The following is a 17335-nucleotide window of genomic DNA, read 5'->3' on the forward strand; positions in this document are numbered from 1 at the left end:
CCAGAGCAAGAGGGACTCGGTGGGGCCAGGCGCTGCCTCTCCCTCGATGGGGCTGATCCTGAGGACCAGCGGGTGATGGAAGCAGAGCTGGTAGGGGCCGAGCACCTCTCTGCGCACACAGGTGGCCCTAAGGGCGGCCACGATGAGCAACAAGCTGTCTGCCCAGCGTTTGCCCGCGCTCTGGGCCAGCCGCTGCAGGCTGGTGGTGATGGCTGCCACCCAGTTGGGTGGTGAGTATTGCACATCCACATCCATCTGCAGCCCCATCTGCACCGCTTCCTGCAGGAAATGCTCGCGGTGCCCCACGCTGACACAGCACGGCATCCCCGACCGCTGTGCCACGTGCGCTTGCAGCAGCTCGACCACCTCCTCCGTGTTGCCTTTCTGCATTGGGAAGGCGTCCACCCACCTCGAGAACTTATCCAGCAGCACCAGCAGGGAGGAACAGCCCTTCGAGGAGCAGGGCAGGCCCTTGATGTGGGCTAGCTGCAGCTGCGACCACGGCCCCTCTGTGCGCTGGGGCTGCGGGGGGATACTGGTGCAGCTGCAGCGCTGCACCCACTGGGCCACCTGCTCAAAGTCCCCTTCCCAGCATGCCACCTGCCTTACCCTGTTCAGCATCTTCCTCACCCCCACGTGCCCCATATGGCTGAGGGCGACGATCTCCTGCCTCTCATGCTTGGATGGCTCCCACACCCGCTGGCCATGAGCGGACAACACCCACGCTTGGATGCTCTGCGCTCTGTCCACCACCTTCTGCTTCCACTTCAGCTCCTCCCCATCCTTGCTGTGCCTAACATGCAGCACCCCCGGGTTGTCACGCACCCATTGCCAGATGCTCTGCCACAACTGCTCATTGCCCACCTTTCTGACCTCACTGTCCCCATCCCGCAGCCCTTGCACCACGCTCTGGGCATTGGCATAGATATACAAGGGCTTGGAGCTCCGGTGCTCCTGCAGTAGCACCCTGATGGCCTCCAGCTCCACGCCAGCCGGCGAGCCATGCTGCATCAACCCCAGCAGCCAGCGCTCCTCCAGGTTGGTGGCAGCAAAGCCTAAGGCTGCCGTACAGGCCCAGCTCCCCGCTGTGAACCAAACATCTCTGTGGGGCACACTGGATGGTACCTCTTGTAGGGGAGGTGCGGAGCGCACCAGCGCGCCTGAGGGCTGTGGGGCTGTGGGGATGTTTTCCCCCCCATTGACCAGCAGCAAGTTCCACTGCTTCTTGCAGGGGGTCGGCCAGCAGAAGGTCTTGGTGTCACCCCAAAGGAGGTACTTCCAAGGGGAATGGGGCATTTGGATGACGATTGGAGCTGTCCCTATGAGATCCTGGAACGCGTGCACTGCTCTGACCACCGCAATGCAGTGCTTCTCCTCGGGCGAATAGAACACCTGGTGCTTCTTCAGCACGTCGGACTTGAACCAGACGGGGACCATCTGCCCCTTCTCATTCTCCTGCAGCAGAGCAGCCCCCGTGGTCTCATCATTCACCGTCGGCCTGATGATGAATGGCTGCGACCGACTGACGAAGCGCAATGCCGGCGCCGTCAGGATGGCCTGTATCAGCCTCCGCAGCGCCTGCTGCTGCTCCTGGCCCCATTGCCACTCCTCTTTCATCAGCCTCTGCAGAGGCAGCTCCAGCTCTGCATAGTCCTCCACGCGGTCCTGATGATAGCCTAGCATCTTCAGCAGCGAGTAGAGGCTGCTTGGATCCGATGGGGACGGGACATTCGCAATGCGCTCCCGTTTGCTTGCCTGCAGCTCCCAGCCACGTGCCGACAGCTTCATCCCCAGGTAGTCCACCTCGGGCTGCATCAGCTGCGCCTTCCACAGCTTAACTTTAAAACCGGTGGCTTGGATCAGCTGCAGAACCCTCCTGGTGCGGGATGCGGTCTCCTCATGGGTTCTCCCAGCGATGATCATATCATCTGTGTAAGAAGACACCCAGCCTTTGTCCTTTGGGGGCAGCTGGGCCAGCATGCGGGCCACGCGGCGGTGCACGATGCTGTTGGTGAGGTAGAAGCCTGGCGGCAGGCGGGTGAACAGATACTGCTGCCCTCGGAAGGTGAAGGCGAACCTGAGCCTGGAAGTGGCCGTCAGCGGGATGGCGAAGGAGCAGCAGGACAGATCGAGGGTGGAGAAATAGCAGCTGTGAGGGCTGAGCACCGTCACCACCTCCATCTTGTGCAGGGACTCCGTCGGCTGCCGGGAGATGACGCTGTGGATGGCTTTGAAATTGAGCGTCAGCCGCTTCTCCCCATTTTTCTTGGAGAAGACGTGCAGACGACTGTTGTAGGGCGACGTGCCCCGCACCACGATGCCCTCCTCCAGCATCTGTTGCAGCAGCGAGGCCACCACTCTGTCCAAGTCTGGCTGGAATGATTTCTCTTTTTGGTACGGCGCTCGATCCCAGGTCACGTCCTCCTCCTCGGCCACCATCCCGCAGTCCAAGTCGTACCTCGCCCACACGTCTGGGAACTCCTTCACCCACGGGTTCTTGTGCTCATCTTGGAGCTCCATCATCCCATTGTACCCCTCCATCCATGGCCTGATGCTCCTGTTCCGGAACTCCATGACCCCACAGATGTGCACTGGGGGCTCAGAAGCTGACAGAAAGAGACTAAGTGCCTCCGGGTCTGTACCTCAAAGGAGGAGGGTGAAAAAAGGGGAGGGTGAGGAAGGTGGTGTTTCCGCCCACAGAGCAGTGAGCTCACTCGCCATTCACTCCTCCTGCAGCTGGTTCTGAGGTCTGTGGGAGAAGAGCAGAGCTGCTATGAGAGCAGAACTGATAGCAAAACCCTCCCCCACGTTAACCTTGAGCATAGAGCACACAGAAATAGGAACATGAAACGCAGCTGCTGCACCTCCGTGCATAGAGCATCCCATGCATGGCCCTGCACCCCTATGAACTCTTGTGCACCCCTACAGACAAGTATCCCATATGCAGCCCTGCACTCCAATGCACCCTACCCATGAGTGACACGGTCAGCCTCATGCACCCCCACACATGAGCAGCCCTGCAGCCATATGCACCCCAATGCACAAGTGCCTATTCACCCCCATGCACCCCTCTGTGCAAGTGCCCCATACACCCCATGCAGCCCTATACAGGAGTGTCCCATTCACCCCATGCACAACTGTCTCATTTGTAACACTACAGCTCCCATGCACCCCCATAAACAAGGATCCCATACACCTCATGAACCCCTGTGCACCTCTATGTATGAGCATCCCACTCACAGCCCTGTACTCCCATGCACACTCATACACGAATATCCCATACACAGCCCTGCTCCCCCATGCACCCCTATGTACAGTGTCCTACTCACATCCCTGCACCCCCAAACACCCCTATGCACAGTGTCCTATTCACAGCCAAACACCCCCATGCACCCCATGCAGTGTCCCATACACAGTCCTGTACCCTCATACACCGCCATACACGAGTACCCCATACACAGCCCCACACCCCCACACCTCCCTATGCATAGTGTCCCACTCACAGCCCTGCACCCCACTCTGTACAGCCCTTTACTCCCATGCACACCCATACACGAATATCCCATACACAGCCCTGCTCCCCCATGCACCCCTACGTACAGTGTCCCACTCGCAGCCCTGCACCCCCATGCACCCTATGCAATGTCCCATTACAGTCCTGCGCCCTCATGCAGCCCCATACACGAGCATCCCATACACAACCCTGCACTCTCAAACACACCTATGCACGAGCATCCCATTCACAGCCCTGCCCCCCTCTTGCACGCCCCATGTACCCATATGCACAGTGTCCCATACACCCCAAACACAAACACCCCCAACACCCCGTGCACCCCCACACACCTCTATGCACAGAGTCCCGTACATCCCACGAACTCCACGCACCCCTGGGCCGCCGCAGCCTCGCTCTCTCTGCTCTCTCCGTGGCTCCTTTCCGCTTCCGCGGAGCCTCTCTCCAACCCCCCACCCCCCGCAGCCGCACCTCCCACTGCGGGGCCCCGCTCCGACCCCGCTCCCCCCGGGGCTGCGTTATCCCGTTGCTCCGCGCCCGCTTATCGCTGCGGGAGCCGGACTCGACACTTTGGGATTCTTTGCATTAGGATTCTTTCTTTGTTGTTGTTGTTGTTGTTGTTTTCTATTTCCTTTTCTCGTTTTGCGGAGGTTTTGGTGGCACGCCCCCCCCGTGCCGGCTTGCAGCGGAGGAGAGACTGCGTGCCTCAGTTTCCCCAATGAAGGGGGAGGGTTGGAGGGGAAGCGAAGCCGCGCCCATCCCTGCAGCGTCGGGGAGACGGCGGATATGGGGAGGAGGGGGAACCTGGGGGGGGCCGGTTCCAGAAAGCTCCGGGCTGGGAGCTGGGCGGACCCGCGGCGACGGGGCGGATAAAAGGGGGCGGGTGGGGGGCGGGCGGCGGAGCTCCTGGGGCAGCCGGCACTGAGCGTAGGTATTTTTTTTCCCTTCCCTTCCCTTCCCTTCCCTTCCCTTCCCTTCCCTTCCTTCCCTTCCCTTCCCTTCCCTTCCCTTCCCTTCCCTTCCCTTCCCTTCCTTCCTTCCCTTCCCTTCCCTTCCCTTCCCTTCCCTTCCCTTCCCTTCCCTTCCCTTCCCTTCCCTTCCCTTCCCTTCCCTTCCCTTCCCTTCCCTTCCCTTCCCTTCCCTTCCCTTCCCTTCCCTTCCCTTCCCTTCCCTTCCCTTCCCTTCCCTTCCCTTCCCTTCCCTTCCCTTCCCTTCCCTTCCCTTCCCTTCCCTTCCCTTCCCTTCCCTTCCCTGTTGGGGTTGCACAGCTGCTGGCAGTCCATACGGACTCACTATGGGGGCAGAGCTATGCCCCCCCTGGTTGCCCCAGCACCTCTGTGCCTTGGGATGTGATGCACCAGGCAGGAATTTCCCACAATGCTGTGTGCTGGGCAGGATGGGAGGACATCATTATTTTTTTATTTTTTTTTGGGGGGGGGGGGAAGACAGCAGTTATTTTGGGGGATGATCAGCATTTGGGGTGGGGAGGGGTTAGCAGGTTTTTTGGGGGGCGGATTAGGGGGGCAGCAGTATTTTTGTGGGGCAGCAATGGGGCCACGCAGCAGCACCCACCAACGATGGTGCAGTGGGGCACAGGGCCAGGACCCCCCAGGGAGGGGCTGAGCCCAGGGACAGAGCCCCGCTGCAGCTGACGATTGCACAACGTTTTATTTTTCAGCCATTTAGTAGCCTCACGCTGCAGCTGAGCTATTGCACAACACTCTTGCTTTTTTTGGGGCAGCCCCATCGCGGGGCTCTGCTCCCCCCAGCCCTTCCCCATATCCTCCCCTTTTCCCCCCCTCCCCCCCCGTGTGAACACAGGGAGAAGAAAAAGAGAAGAAAGTCCCGCTCGGTGCCTTGGCTGCATCGGAGTTTGGCACAGCCCTACCCGACGCTGTGCCCACGGCGGTGGCCCTGTGCCCGCTGCTGACTCACAGCCCCGTGCCCGGATCCCAATCCCTCTCACTGCCTTCACCCACGCAGGTCTGGGCAGCTCTGGGACGGGACCATGGCGCTGCTGCTGCTCGCCCTGCTCAGCCTGGGGCTCGTCTGCCAAGGGGGGCAAGGCCTCATGCCCCCCAGCGAGCTGAAACGTAAGTGGGGGCTTTAGGGTGTAGGGGTGGGGAGGTGCAGGGAAAGGATGCTTGAACCCATTGCTTTTGGAGAGGTCGTTCCCTGCTGGCAGAGGAGAGGGGTGAGTGCTGCGCCCGTGGGGATGGGGCTCAGCATCCTCATGTGAATATGGGACAGGGGCTGGATGCTTAAAGGCGGCTACTGGGTGGGGGGGACCCATGGGTGACACTGCCCAAATACTGTCTGCGGAGGGCAGGGGGATGCAGCCCCAGCTGGATTAAGGTTTGGCTTTTAAGTCACTTTTTTTGAGTTTTGTGAACTTGACTTTTGCGAGCAAATGTTTGCATGCACTGGGGGAAATTCAACTTATCTTGGGAGCAGTGAGCTCAGAGATACTCATCCTTCCTCCATCTCTCCCTCTCCTCCATCCATCCCCTCTCCCTCCCTCCCTTCCATCCCCTTTCACTCCCTCACTTCCTCCCTTCCATCCTCCCTCCTTCTTTCCCTTCCATCCTTCCTTCCATCCATCCCCTCTCCCTCCCTTCCATCGATCCCCCCCATCCACCCTCCCTACAGAGCTCTCAGCAGCTGGCAGCAAGTACATTGACACTGAAGTAGAGAACGCCATCAATGGGGTGAAGCAGATGAAGACACTGATGGACAAGACCAGCAAGGAGCACCAGGCAATGCTGCACACGCTGGAAGAGACCAAGAGGAAGAAGGAGGTGGGTGAGGTGGGGAGAGCTGGGGGAGCAGGGCTGCAGGGAGCTGATCTGGGGGAGTGTGTGCTGTGCCATGCAGGAGGCGGTGAAGCTGGCCTTGGAGAAGGAGAAGCAGCTGGCAGAGAAGCAGGATGTGTGCAACGAGTCGATGCTGTCACTGTGGGAGGAGTGCAAGCCCTGCCTCAAGCACACCTGCATGCGCGTCTACTCTAAGATATGCCACAGCGGCTCGGGGCTGGTGGGCCGCCAGGTGAGCTGGGCTGGAGGTGTCACAAGGGGCGGTGGGGCTTTTGGGCTCTGTGCTGACCCCAATCCCACCACAGCTGGAGGAATTCCTCAACCGCTCCTCGCCCTTCTCCATCTGGGTGAACGGTGAGCGCATCGACGAGCTGCTGGATCGGGAGCAGCGGCAGGAGCGGCGCTTCGAGGACCTGGAGGAGCGTTTTGGGCTGATGGAGGACGGCGTGGAAGACATCTTCCAGGACAGCACCCAGCTCTACGGGCCTGCCTTCCCCTTCTTCCGAACGCCGCCCTTCGGTGGTTTCCGTGAAGCTTTCGTCCCACCTGTGCAACGTGTTCACCTGGTGCCACGCAGGAGGCTGTCCCGAGAGCTGCACCCCTTCTTTCAGCACCCTGTGCACGGCTTCCACCGCCTCTTCCAGCCACTCTTTGAGATGACGCAGCGCATGCTGGATGGGGGGCACGGCGCCTGGGAGCACCCACTGGGGGGCTTTGCCTCAGGTAGGAGCGCAGCACCACCACAGTTCCCCCTCCTTGTTAGCGTGGAGGATGAGCTCAACCCTAATATGAGACGGTGGAGAATCCACATGGAAACCTGGGAGTCTTAGGCTCTGCCGTTAGCAGAACTGGGATGGGTTTTGGGGTGGTTTTCACCTATAGTTGCACCTCAGGGGGGCTAGATGCCAGAGGGATGAGTTGGTGTTGGGTTTGGATGTGCTCATGAGGGGCCGTCCCCATGTTGTCACCATCCCTGCATTGTCACCTCCGTCACTGTCTGCTGGGTCAGAGCCATGGCTCCACGCAGGGCAGCTGGGAACAGGGCTGTTTGCAAAACAGAGGTTGGCACAGAATACTCTGGTCCGGAAAATGTCTCATTTGGGGCCAGGAAATGTTTTTCGGTGAAGTCAAACTTCCCTGGAAAAAGTGCTTGAATGGTTCACAAAAGCTCTGCGGTGCAGTCTGGGCTTGTTGGACCAAGGCCTGGAATGGGGGATGTCCCCCATCCGTGTCCCCCACTTATCCGTTCTCCCCATCTTCCCATGGTTGCCCAATCCTTTCTTTGGTCCCCCATCCATCCATCGCCCCCACCCGTGGTCCCCCATCCATCCATTGGTCTCCTATCCATTGTTCCCATCCACCCATGGTCTCCCATCCATCCTTATTCATTGTTCCCATCCATCCACTGTCCCCACCCATGGTCCCCCATCCATTCAATCATCCCCTATTCATTGTTCCCATCCACCCATGATCTCCCATCCATCCATTGGTCCCTTATCCATTGGTTCTAGTCCATCCACTGTCCCCACCCATGGTCCCCCATCCGTCCATTGGTCCCTTATCCATTGGTTCTAGTCCATCCACTGTCCCCACCCATGGTCCCCCATCCGTCCATTGGTCCCTTATCCATTGGTTCTAGTCCATCCACTGTCCCCACCCATGGTCCCCCATCCATTCAATCATCCCCTATCCATTGTTCCCTTCCACTTATGGTCTCCCATCCATCCATTGGTCCCTTATTCATGGTCCCCCATCCATACATCGGTCTCCCATCCATTGTCCCCATCCAACCATGGTTCCTCATCCATCCATCAGTCCGCCATCCATGTCTCCATGTCTCTGCTGGGGTGATCATGACTGGGCAATGTTATCCTTGCTGAGGCCACATTTTGGGCAGTCGAAGTGCGGGGAGCTCTCTAATGCATTTCTCTCTGCAGAACCCCGTAACTTCAGCACCGATCGCATGGTGTGCCGTGAGATCAGGCGCAACTCAGCTGGCTGCCTGCGGATGCGGGACGAGTGCGAGAAGTGCCGGGAGATCCTGGCTGTGGGTGGGTAGGGGCGGGGGGGGTTGCAAGCTGGGGGCTGTGACTGGCTGAGGAGGTGCAGGGTGAGGTGGGGAGGGGGCTATGAAGGGGTGCAAGGCAGGGGATGAGGATACAGGGGGTGGGATGCAGGGAGTGGGGATACAAGGGGTGCAGGGGATAGAAGGGATGAGGATGCAGATGGTGGGGATGGGGGATGCAGGGAATGGAGACACAGAGGATGCAGGGGATTGGGATGTAGAAGAATTTTATGCAGCGGATGAAAGGGGGTAGGGATGCAGGGGATGGGGCTACAGGAGATGGGAAGGGGGATGCAGGAGATAGAGGTGCAGGGGATGCAACGGATGGGGATTTAGAGGATGGAGGTGTGGGGGATGTAGAGAATGCAGGGGATGGGGATGCATGGGATAGATGGAGGTGCAGGGGATGCAGGGGATGCAGGGGATGGGGATGCTGCAGTGCTCCCTGACCTCCATCCATGCCCTGCAGACTGCTCACAGACAGACCCGGTGCAGAGCCAGCTGCGGGAGCAGTTTGAGGATGCCCTGCGCCTGGCTGAGCGCTTCACCCGCCGCTACGATGACCTCCTCAGCGCCTTCCAGGCTGAGATGCTCAACACCAGCAGCCTCCTGGATCAGCTCAACCGCCAGTTCGGTTGGGTCTCACGCCTGAAAAACCTCACGCAGGGCACTGATGGGTTCCTGCAGGTCACCACGGTGCGTCCCTATTGTCCCCAGGGCTATGCCAAAGGCTCTGGGCCCCCCTCCGTGGGTGAGGGAAAGTGGGTCAGGGGGAGAAAGAAGCGATTGTGTGGTCCCTTCTGCACAATAGAGGCCGTGGGGCCGGGTGCCAGAGCTGGGGAGGCAGCGTGGGGGTGTGATGGGGACTGAGCCTTCTCTCTGTGCCCCTTTTCCCGCAGGTGTTCTCCAAAACTCCCAACCTTGAGGACCCGTCAGCCCCTGCCGACACGCAGGTGACGGTGCAGCTCTTTGACTCAGAGCCACTGTCGCTCACTGTGCCTGGGGACATCTCCTGGGATGATCCACGCTTCATGGAGATCGTGGCCGAGCAGGCACTGCAGCACTACAAGCAGAAAAACACCATGTGAGTTCAGGTCCCCCTATCCCCTACTTCCCCATCTCCTGCACCCCCTAGGGCTGTATGCCACAGGCTGGGGCTGCTCTGAAGTATTAAAACCCTTCAGCAGCCCAGGCTGAGGGCTCAGCCTGCTTAGGCTGGGGGCTTTTGTGCCTCACCCCCCTCCCTTCCTTCCTCTGGCAGAGAGTAGCTGTCCTTCCTGCTGCCCCATCCCCACATCAGTGGGTCAAAGGCCATTACCACCGCTCCCGCTACTGGGCCCTCCAGGGCCTGAACCAGACAATAAAGGTAGAGTGAACCTCCCCGTCAGCTGCGCTCTCCTCCTGTGCCTTCTTGGGCTGTGCCCCAGCACAAATAAACCTTGCGGAAAAAACAGCTGTGCAATGCTGGGATGAGTCGTTGGGTGTTGCGAAAGGGGAGAAAGCTGAGCGCTGCCATCACTGACACCTTCCTGTTCTGGGGTGAGCAGCTGGCCTCCCCAGAGCCAGCACAGCAGGAGCGGAGCCGCTGTGGGGCCGTGCATGGGCCCCCATGGCTCACTGCCTTCCCTTTCCCATGGCAGCTGGCTCAGCTGCAAAACCTGGCTGCTTGGGACTGACGCACAGATGCTGCACACATGGGTGCTCTCATCCTGCAGGGATAGGGGGAACACAGGGATGGGGGCACACAAGGAACACACCACCCTAAGGGCAAACCCCATCATCAAGCACCTTGCTGGACCCTCCCCTCTGCCAGGATACCACAGAGCAAACCATGGGCAGGAGCACTTTATTTGGCAGCAACACAGGTCGTGGATCAGTGGGGCCAGCCCCGTTGCGAGCCTTCTGCCTACCAAGCTGGCCCTGTCCATGCCAGGGAAGGGCAGGCAGGCACAGCCCAGCAGTGTCCTCCCCACGCCCCCATACAGTGAGGCAGCAGAAAGGCTCCTCCTGGAAGGAGCACAAGTCCCACAGGTCACAGCGCTCAGCGTTCACTGTTGATGGTAGTGTTCTCTGCATGCAGCAATCTCTCCCGTTCGGCCTCGCTGCCATCAGCCCTGCTCCGGGCCAGGCGGGCGAGCACAGGGCGGTGCAGCCCATTGTAGAGGGCAGCACCCATCAGCAAGATGGCAAAACCCAAAATCTGCAGGCCGTGGAAAAGCTCCCAGCCCAGCGCCAGGCTGACAGCCCAGATGACGACGGTGCGGAGGCTGTCCAGCACCATGCGGGTGGTGGCACTGATCTCTTTGGTGACGCTGATGCCGGCGAAATTGAAGAAGGCGATGCTGCTGATGTTACCCAACAGGGCCAGGGCGATGAGGGGCTGCCGGCCGATCTGGCAGAAGGCATCGAGGGCATCCTCCAGCACCTGTCGGGGGTTCCCACTGAAGCTGCCCGCTGGGATGTAGTACATGGGGACCAGCAGCAGGGCCAGGATGATGAAACCGAAAAAACCTGGGGAAAGAGGGAATGACACACGAGACAGAAGCTGGCTTCAAGCACAGCCCAAAGCTACCTGTTCCCCCTGTGCCAACCATTCCTGCAATGTAGTATCCAGCCCCCAAACCCCATCAGCACTCCCTGCCCCCCACACAAAGCAGCTCTCTCCACACTGCAGCCCTTCGAGCAAAGCCTCTTCCCAAAAAAGTCCTCAGCCCGGCCCCACACAGCAGCAAACCTTCGGTGCCGACAGCCCGCAGCGGGTGCACATCATGTTTGTAGACAAACTTCTCCTCCAGCACCATCTGGATGGCAACGATCACCTGTGCCATGATGATAAGCAGGTCACCTGAGGAGAAAAGAGGGAAAGGTTGAGCCCTGCACCCCTGGGCAGACAGTGTGGCCGATCTGGAGCTGTGCACAGGGAGGTGGCCAGTGTTATTTTCCTGCAGCCACCCAGCAGGGCCACCACATACCAGTTATCACCTCGCTGAGCTTGTGCTTCTGGTCGTGGCTGCTGTGCAGGTCAGCCAGTCCCACCACCACCAGCCCCACGATGGTGACCAGGATGCCCAGCCACTGGCTCAGCTCCAGCTTGCGGCCCAAGAAGGCCACAGAGAGGAGCCCAGTGAAGATGATGACGGATCCCCGCAGCATCTGGAAGCTGGAGGCACTGGTCATGTTCAGGGCTGCGTGGGGAGAAAGCACCCTTGAGTTGTGTGTGCCACCATTCCTCTGCTCAGGGGTCTGGTCTGCACCCACCCCAAACGCCACTGCAGGAGGCTCTGAGGTCTCAGAGAGGCAAAGCCTCTCCCCAGCACTCACCCACATACATGATGCTGGTCCCAGTCATGTCGCAGAGTGCAGGGGGCAGGAAAAGCAGCGAGCTGAAGGGCTGTGATGGTGCCATGCTGGGCTCCGGCCTCCGCCGGTCCCTCCACAGCAGCAGGTAGAACACAGCCAGGCAGGAGAACTCACCCAGGAACATGCCCACAGCCTGTGGGAGAGGTGGGTCAGGGTGGTTGGACCCAGCGGGATGCCCTACAGCACCAGGATGGGGTCTCACCTGCAGGAAGGGGTGCTGGAAGCTGTGCTCCTTCATCCCACCACAGCCAGCAGCGCTGAAGTTGTCAGCCCATCTGTGAAGGAAAGTAGCAGGGTTAGGGCAGGAGACGGAGCATAACCCAGTGCACACCCACCACTGGCTGTGCCCTCTGGAGTTGTGAGCACAGAGTTGGACCTCCACCTGCCAGATGCCACTGGGACAACCTAGAGAGAAGGGAGTGACCAAGGGCATTCCTGGCTCTAGCTTGCTGCTCCCAGTGATGCTTTCGGGTGACAAAACCACAAGCAGCCCCTGACCTGGAGGAAAGCAGCTTCTGAGTGACAGCTCTGGGGTCAGGGTACAGCACTGCCTGTGTTTCCCAGGTGCTGGGAAGAAACTGCACTGCTGGCCCTGCTCCCAGCCCTGAGTGACAGGTGAGGAAATGGACACCGCTGGTGTCATGCACCATCGCTGTGTCACGCACCACTGCAATCCACTGTCCCTGCTCCCATTTCTGGGAGAGGAAGGATCCAGCCATGCAGTGAGGAGAGCAGACTGTGGGGGATTATCCTGATACCCTCCCTTTACCCATACGTCACCAACTTCGGGGGCTATGGGCCAGATGGCCCTGAAAGGAGGCTGGATTGCAGCAGCTCCCACTCAGCCACAGTGTTTGGGGGTACAACGCCCCTCTTTTGGATCTTCCAAGCTAATATATTGTCCATGCTGGACAGAATGGCACTGTTCCTATGGCACATCTCAGAGAGCCTATGCAGGGCTGGACCCCAGCCTCTTGGTGACACCACACACCAACACAGTCCCCATAACACCCCAGCACATCCCCCATGAGCAGGTGACACGTGCCCAGTTCTGCTGTGTGCTGCAGAGCTGCTGAGCTCAGGGGAACAGGCAACAGGAAGGCCCCAGGGGCTTTGCAGCCAGGCCAGCAAGATTTCAGTATGACTCATCCCCCTCTGACCGCTGCAGCCCCTCCGTGTGTGTTTCGCAAGAGCCTTGGATGGGCAGTTCACTGCTATCTTCTCCCTCTGTGTTAACACCATGCCTCGGTCTCCCCACCTATGGACACAGTTTGCTGTGATCAAGGCCAAGCAGAGACTTAATGTCATCCCTGCAGAGCTGTGCAGAGCTGGACAGGCGGGCCCATCCTGCTTGGGCAGCTCTCAGCAGCACCCACCTCATCCTGCACACAGCTGGAGCTCCCTAGGGGGGGCTCAATCACAGAATCACAGAACGGCCATGGTTGGAAGGGATCTCAAGGATCACAAATCTCCAACCCCCCTGCCACAGACAGGACCACCAACCTCCACATTTAATACATTTAATAGACCAGGCTGCCCAGGGCCCCATCCAACCTGGCCTTGAACACCTCCAGGGATGGACGGGGCATCCACAGCCTCTCTGGGCAGCTGTTCCAGCACCTCACCACTCTCCTAGTAAAGAACTTCCCCCTGACATCCAACCTAAATCTTCTCTCTCTCAACTTAAATCCATTTCCCCTTGTCCTGCAGTTATCTACCCTTTTAAAGAGTTGATTCCCCTCCTGTTTGCAGGATCCCTTTGGGTACTGAAAGGCTGCAATGAGGTCACCCCACAGCCTTCTTTTCTGCAGGCTGAACAAGGCCAGCTCCCTCAGCCTGTCTTCGTAGGGGAGGTGCTCCAGTCCCCAATACAGCCCAGGATGAGCTGCAGCACAGAGCAGGTGCAGGGAAGCCGGTTCGCTGGGTGCAAGCATCTGCAATGGGGCCAAGCAAGCCCCAAGCCCCACATTTCCCCTTTCCTCCCCCAGCAGCAGCAGCAGAACTCCCAGCCCAGGCTTGGCCCTCCCGTCCCAGTGCCATGCGGCCCAGCTGGGGGTACATAGCGAGGGGCTGGGGAGGGGTGGAGGAAGTGCTCCAACAGCCAGGAGTGGAAGCAAGAAGCCCAGGCCTAGGTGGGCACTGGGGTCTGGGCCTGAGCCTGGGGTCTGGGGCCTAGGATCTGGGGTCTGGGCCTGCGGTCTGAGATCTGGGACGTGGGTCTGAGATCTGGGACGTGGGCCTGGGATCTGGGACGTGGGTCTGAGATCTGGGACGTGGGTCTGAGATCTGGGACGTGGGTCTGAGATCTGGGACGTGGGCCTGGGATCTGGGACGTGGGCCTGGGATCTGGGATTGGGCCTGGGATCTAGGGACTGGGCCTGGGGAAGCCCCTCAATGCCCGAGCGGCAGGGAGGACTCACTTGGCCGCCAGAGTGTTGATGGAGCCGGTGAGCAGCATGAGGGCAGCCAGGCCCAGCTGGTACCGAGACCACGCCATGCTCCCACCGCCGCCGCCGCCGCCTCCCGCCCTGCACCGGGGCGGCTGAAGCCCCGCCTCTCTTCGACTTAGCCCCGCCCTCCGGCGCTTAGCCCCGCCCTCCACCCACCTCCTCACTCTCCCATTGGCCACGCTCACACGCGGCCTCGACCACGCCCCCTCCCCTTAACCACTCCCCTTCCCCTTCCCTCTGTGCGTGGCCACGCCCACATCGCACTTGGCCACGCCCCTCGCTGCCCATAGGCAGGCCGTGCGCTCCCCCGCGGTGCCCCCATGGCAGAAGGAAACGTCTGCCTCCATGCTCGTGTCCCCACGCCCCCCTGTCCCCGTACCTCCGTGGTGTCCCCCGTCTCCATGTCCCCATTTCCCCCTGCCCACGTACCCCAAAGTGGTCCCCTTCTGTCCCCGTGTCCCCTTGTCTCCATGCCTCAACGTCCCCCTGTCCCTATACTGTCCCCGTACCGCCGTGGTGCTCCCCTATCCCCTTATCCCCCCCCCTCCCCATATCCCCCTATCCCCACGTTGTCCCCGTGTCCCCGCACTCTCCAGGTGCCACCAGATGGCGCTGCAGGATCGGTGCCACCCTCGGCTCTCCCACTCGTGCCCCCACCTCGAGCGAGGCCACATCCCCTCCCCCCCCCTCACCCCCCACTCTCTCGTGGTGGGGAGCATCTCCCAACCCCCACCAACCCCTCGAGCTCTCGCTGTATCCCCCGGACCCGTGTGGGCCCCTCGCCCGCCCCCCCACCCCCCATCTCCGACAGCCGGAGACGAATTGTTTTTCCATCCGACGTCAGCCCGGGGCCGTGACCCCATGGGATGGGGGGAGATAAGGAGCCGGGAGGGTGGTGGGGGGGGAGAGGGGTAAAGAAAAGAGAAATCTAGAGAAAGCCACGTGGTGTTAACCTTTCCGATGCTGGAACCTGCAGGAAACACGCGTGGGTATCGCATCCAGTGGGGATGGAGCAACGCAAGGGGGGGGCCTCCAGAAATAGAGAGGGGGAGGGAAGGCGGAGTGAGACCTCTGGGCCTCCACCCACCTGCCCTGCTGCATTTTCCTTCTTCGATGGCACCTCACTCACAGCCATTTCTCATCGTTTCTCATGGCAGATATGAAGGCAAACAGCCCCCAGCCCTCCCCGCTGCCTTTGCCCATGGAAAACGTCACTGCAGAGGATGGGGCGTGCATTGCACATACATGCACACACGTGCAGTGCACACAAGCCATTGTACACACGTGTGCACGCTGGGGTATGGGGCTGGCATCCATGGAGGGAACATCTGGGGAAAGACTGCGTCCCTGGGAATGGGGCAGTGAGGACGCCCAGCACACTGGGGTACTCTGCAGGCTGCTGGCATGGGGTTGGTCCCTATATGTGTGACTTATTTGCACACCTGTGAATGCTCATGCATAGTCATGCAGCTCTGCACCTTCATACTGGGGCTGCCTATCACCAAGCAAGGCCCTGCTGTAATTAACAAAGATGTGATGTTGGTCCCTTCATTAAGAGCACGCTCTGCTCATTTCAAACCCTAATCTGATTTCCTGCCGGACGGACAGGAGGATGGGGATGGGTGGGGGATGGCACCGCCAGCCGGAGATTTTCCACCCGTTCTTGTTTGCTGTGCTTTGTTTTCCACAACTTCAAACAAGCACTTTGCCCTCCAGCATTGTGGGGATGGGAATGGAGGTGGCACAGACACTGCCATGTGTCTCCATCCTGCTCTCATCCATGTGGCGCCAATGCTGGATAAGGGAAAGGGGGGGAATAGGGGGCATCCCACTCTGGGACTTCGGGCAGGCAGGGAGCAGAAAGAGTGCTGGGAAGAGAGAGACATCCAGCCGGGTGACATCAGTATGCAGAGGGCACAGGGATGTCAACCATGGAGATTTCTGCCATGGAGATGTCAGTCATAGAGATATCAACCAAGGAGATGTCAACCATGGAGATGTCAACCACGGAGATGCCAACCGTGGAGAGTTGTCAGCCACGGGGATGTCCACCATGGAATTAGCAACCAAGGAGATGTCAGCTATGGAATTGTCAACCAAGAAGATTCCAGCTGTAGAGACATCAACCATGGAGATGCCAACCATGGAGAGATGTCAACCACAAGGATGCCGCCAATGGAGAGATGCCAACTGTGGGGATATCAACCATGGGGATATCAACCAAGGAGAGAAGTCAACCATGGAAACGTCAACCATGGAGATGCCAATCGTGGAGATATCAACCATGGAGAGATACAAGCTACAAAGAGACGCCGACCATGGAGATGCCAATCAGGGAGATGTTGACCAAGGAGATTACAACCATGGAGATGCCAACCATGGAGACAGCAGAAGTGGAAAGGGTTTCACATGGAGCCCCTGAGAACAGCCACCTTTGCTGCTCCCTGCCTGAACCCAAGGGTTCTTCCAGCCCCTGAAGTCACCACAATGTCCCCTTTGGTGGCCATCATCCCCAGCATCATGTGTACATGGCACAGCTCAGCCGTGTCCATCCCTCTCTCCTCCCCTTCTTTGCAGGGTACCCAGAGGAAAAGGCCATGCTGCTTAACACCAGCCAGGAATTTTAAGTCTCTCCAGTGCACTGTAAATATTTGGGCTATGAATGACACGGAAATATAAATAATCTGAGAGGTGGAAAAAAAAAATCACTCGTCCAGAGGAGGATGGCAGATGTGAGGAGGGAGTAACCAGGGGCAGGGATTTATGGCCATGGATGGGATCCCCCTGAGCCTCCCCCGCTCCAGATTGAGCAGCCCCAGCTCTTTCAGCTCTCTTCCCAGCAGAGCTCCAGGCCCTGTGCTGGGCTCTTCCCGTGTGCCCACATCCCTCTGGCACTGGGGGGCCAAGCACTGATCCCAGCATCCAGGTACAGCCTCATCAGTTCTGGGTAGGGTGAAAGGTGCTGATGGAAAAACCACCTCCCCATCAGCTGCTGCAGCCAGATCTGCTCTTCACAGGCTTAACATGATTAGATTAGGTGCTGGGTTTGAATGAAGCCCATTTGATCCACTTAAAGGCAGGAGAGGAGCGCTGGGCTCCGCTGATGACCCATAGGGACTCAGGTGACCCTGACCTT

At 59.4% G+C, this 17335-nt stretch overlaps 2 protein-coding genes across 3 annotated transcripts; one reads left to right on the forward strand and one right to left on the reverse strand.

Moving 5' to 3' along the window:
* The first annotated feature begins 4404 nt into the window (after window positions 1–4404).
* Window positions 4405–9842, forward strand: CLU (clusterin). Of its 2 annotated transcripts, none has more exons than XM_085218224.1 (9): window positions 4405–4438; window positions 5495–5604; window positions 6161–6309; window positions 6386–6556; window positions 6630–7047; window positions 8262–8375; window positions 8859–9085; window positions 9289–9473; window positions 9651–9842. In XM_085218224.1, the coding sequence occupies exons 2-9, from the start codon at window positions 5520–5522 to the stop codon at window positions 9655–9657; spliced, it is 1356 nt and encodes a 451-aa protein (XP_085074350.1). In that variant the 5' UTR covers window positions 4405–4438; window positions 5495–5519; the 3' UTR covers window positions 9658–9842. The 2 variants fall into 2 exon arrangements, with proteins under 2 accessions (XP_085074350.1, XP_085074351.1); XM_085218225.1 differs by having other exon boundaries at window positions 4411–4442.
* A 376-nt stretch (window positions 9843–10218) lies between these two features.
* SLC35F6 (solute carrier family 35 member F6) lies at window positions 10219–14327 on the reverse strand. Its single transcript, XM_010708056.3, has 6 exons — window positions 14170–14327; window positions 11952–12024; window positions 11711–11882; window positions 11362–11574; window positions 11124–11234; window positions 10219–10900 (listed from the first exon to the last, which is right to left on the reverse strand). The coding sequence occupies exons 1-6, from the start codon at window positions 14244–14246 to the stop codon at window positions 10431–10433; spliced, it is 1116 nt and encodes a 371-aa protein (XP_010706358.2). The 5' UTR covers window positions 14247–14327; the 3' UTR covers window positions 10219–10430.
* Between the last annotated feature and the right edge of the window lie 3008 nt (window positions 14328–17335).

Source organism: Meleagris gallopavo, chromosome 2 (genome assembly GCF_905368555.1).
Source record: "Meleagris gallopavo chromosome 2, MGAL_WU_HG_1.1, whole genome shotgun sequence".
NCBI classification, from domain to species: Eukaryota; Metazoa; Chordata; class Aves; order Galliformes; family Phasianidae; genus Meleagris; species Meleagris gallopavo.

Bases quoted from the DNA above. Each gene is read 5' to 3' on its own strand.
- CLU (XM_085218224.1), top strand. From the start codon at position 5,520: ATGGCGCTGCTGCTGCTCGCCCTGCTCAGCCTGGGGCTCGTCTGCCAA. The intron at 5,605-6,160 runs GTAAGTGGGGGC...CCCTCCCTACAG, and splicing joins GCCCCCCAGCGAGCTGAAAC to AGCTCTCAGCAGCTGGCAGC. The intron at 6,557-6,629 runs GTGAGCTGGGCT...ATCCCACCACAG, and splicing joins CGGGGCTGGTGGGCCGCCAG to CTGGAGGAATTCCTCAACCG.
- SLC35F6 (XM_010708056.3), bottom strand. From the start codon at position 14,246: ATGGCGTGGTCTCGGTACCAGCTGGGCCTGGCTGCCCTCATGCTGCTC. The intron at 11,883-11,951 runs GTGAGACCCCAT...CCTCTCCCACAG, and splicing joins TCCAGCACCCCTTCCTGCAG to GCTGTGGGCATGTTCCTGGG. The intron at 10,901-11,123 runs GTTTGCTGCTGT...CTCTTTCCCCAG, and splicing joins GCGGGCTGTCGGCACCGAAG to GTTTTTTCGGTTTCATCATC.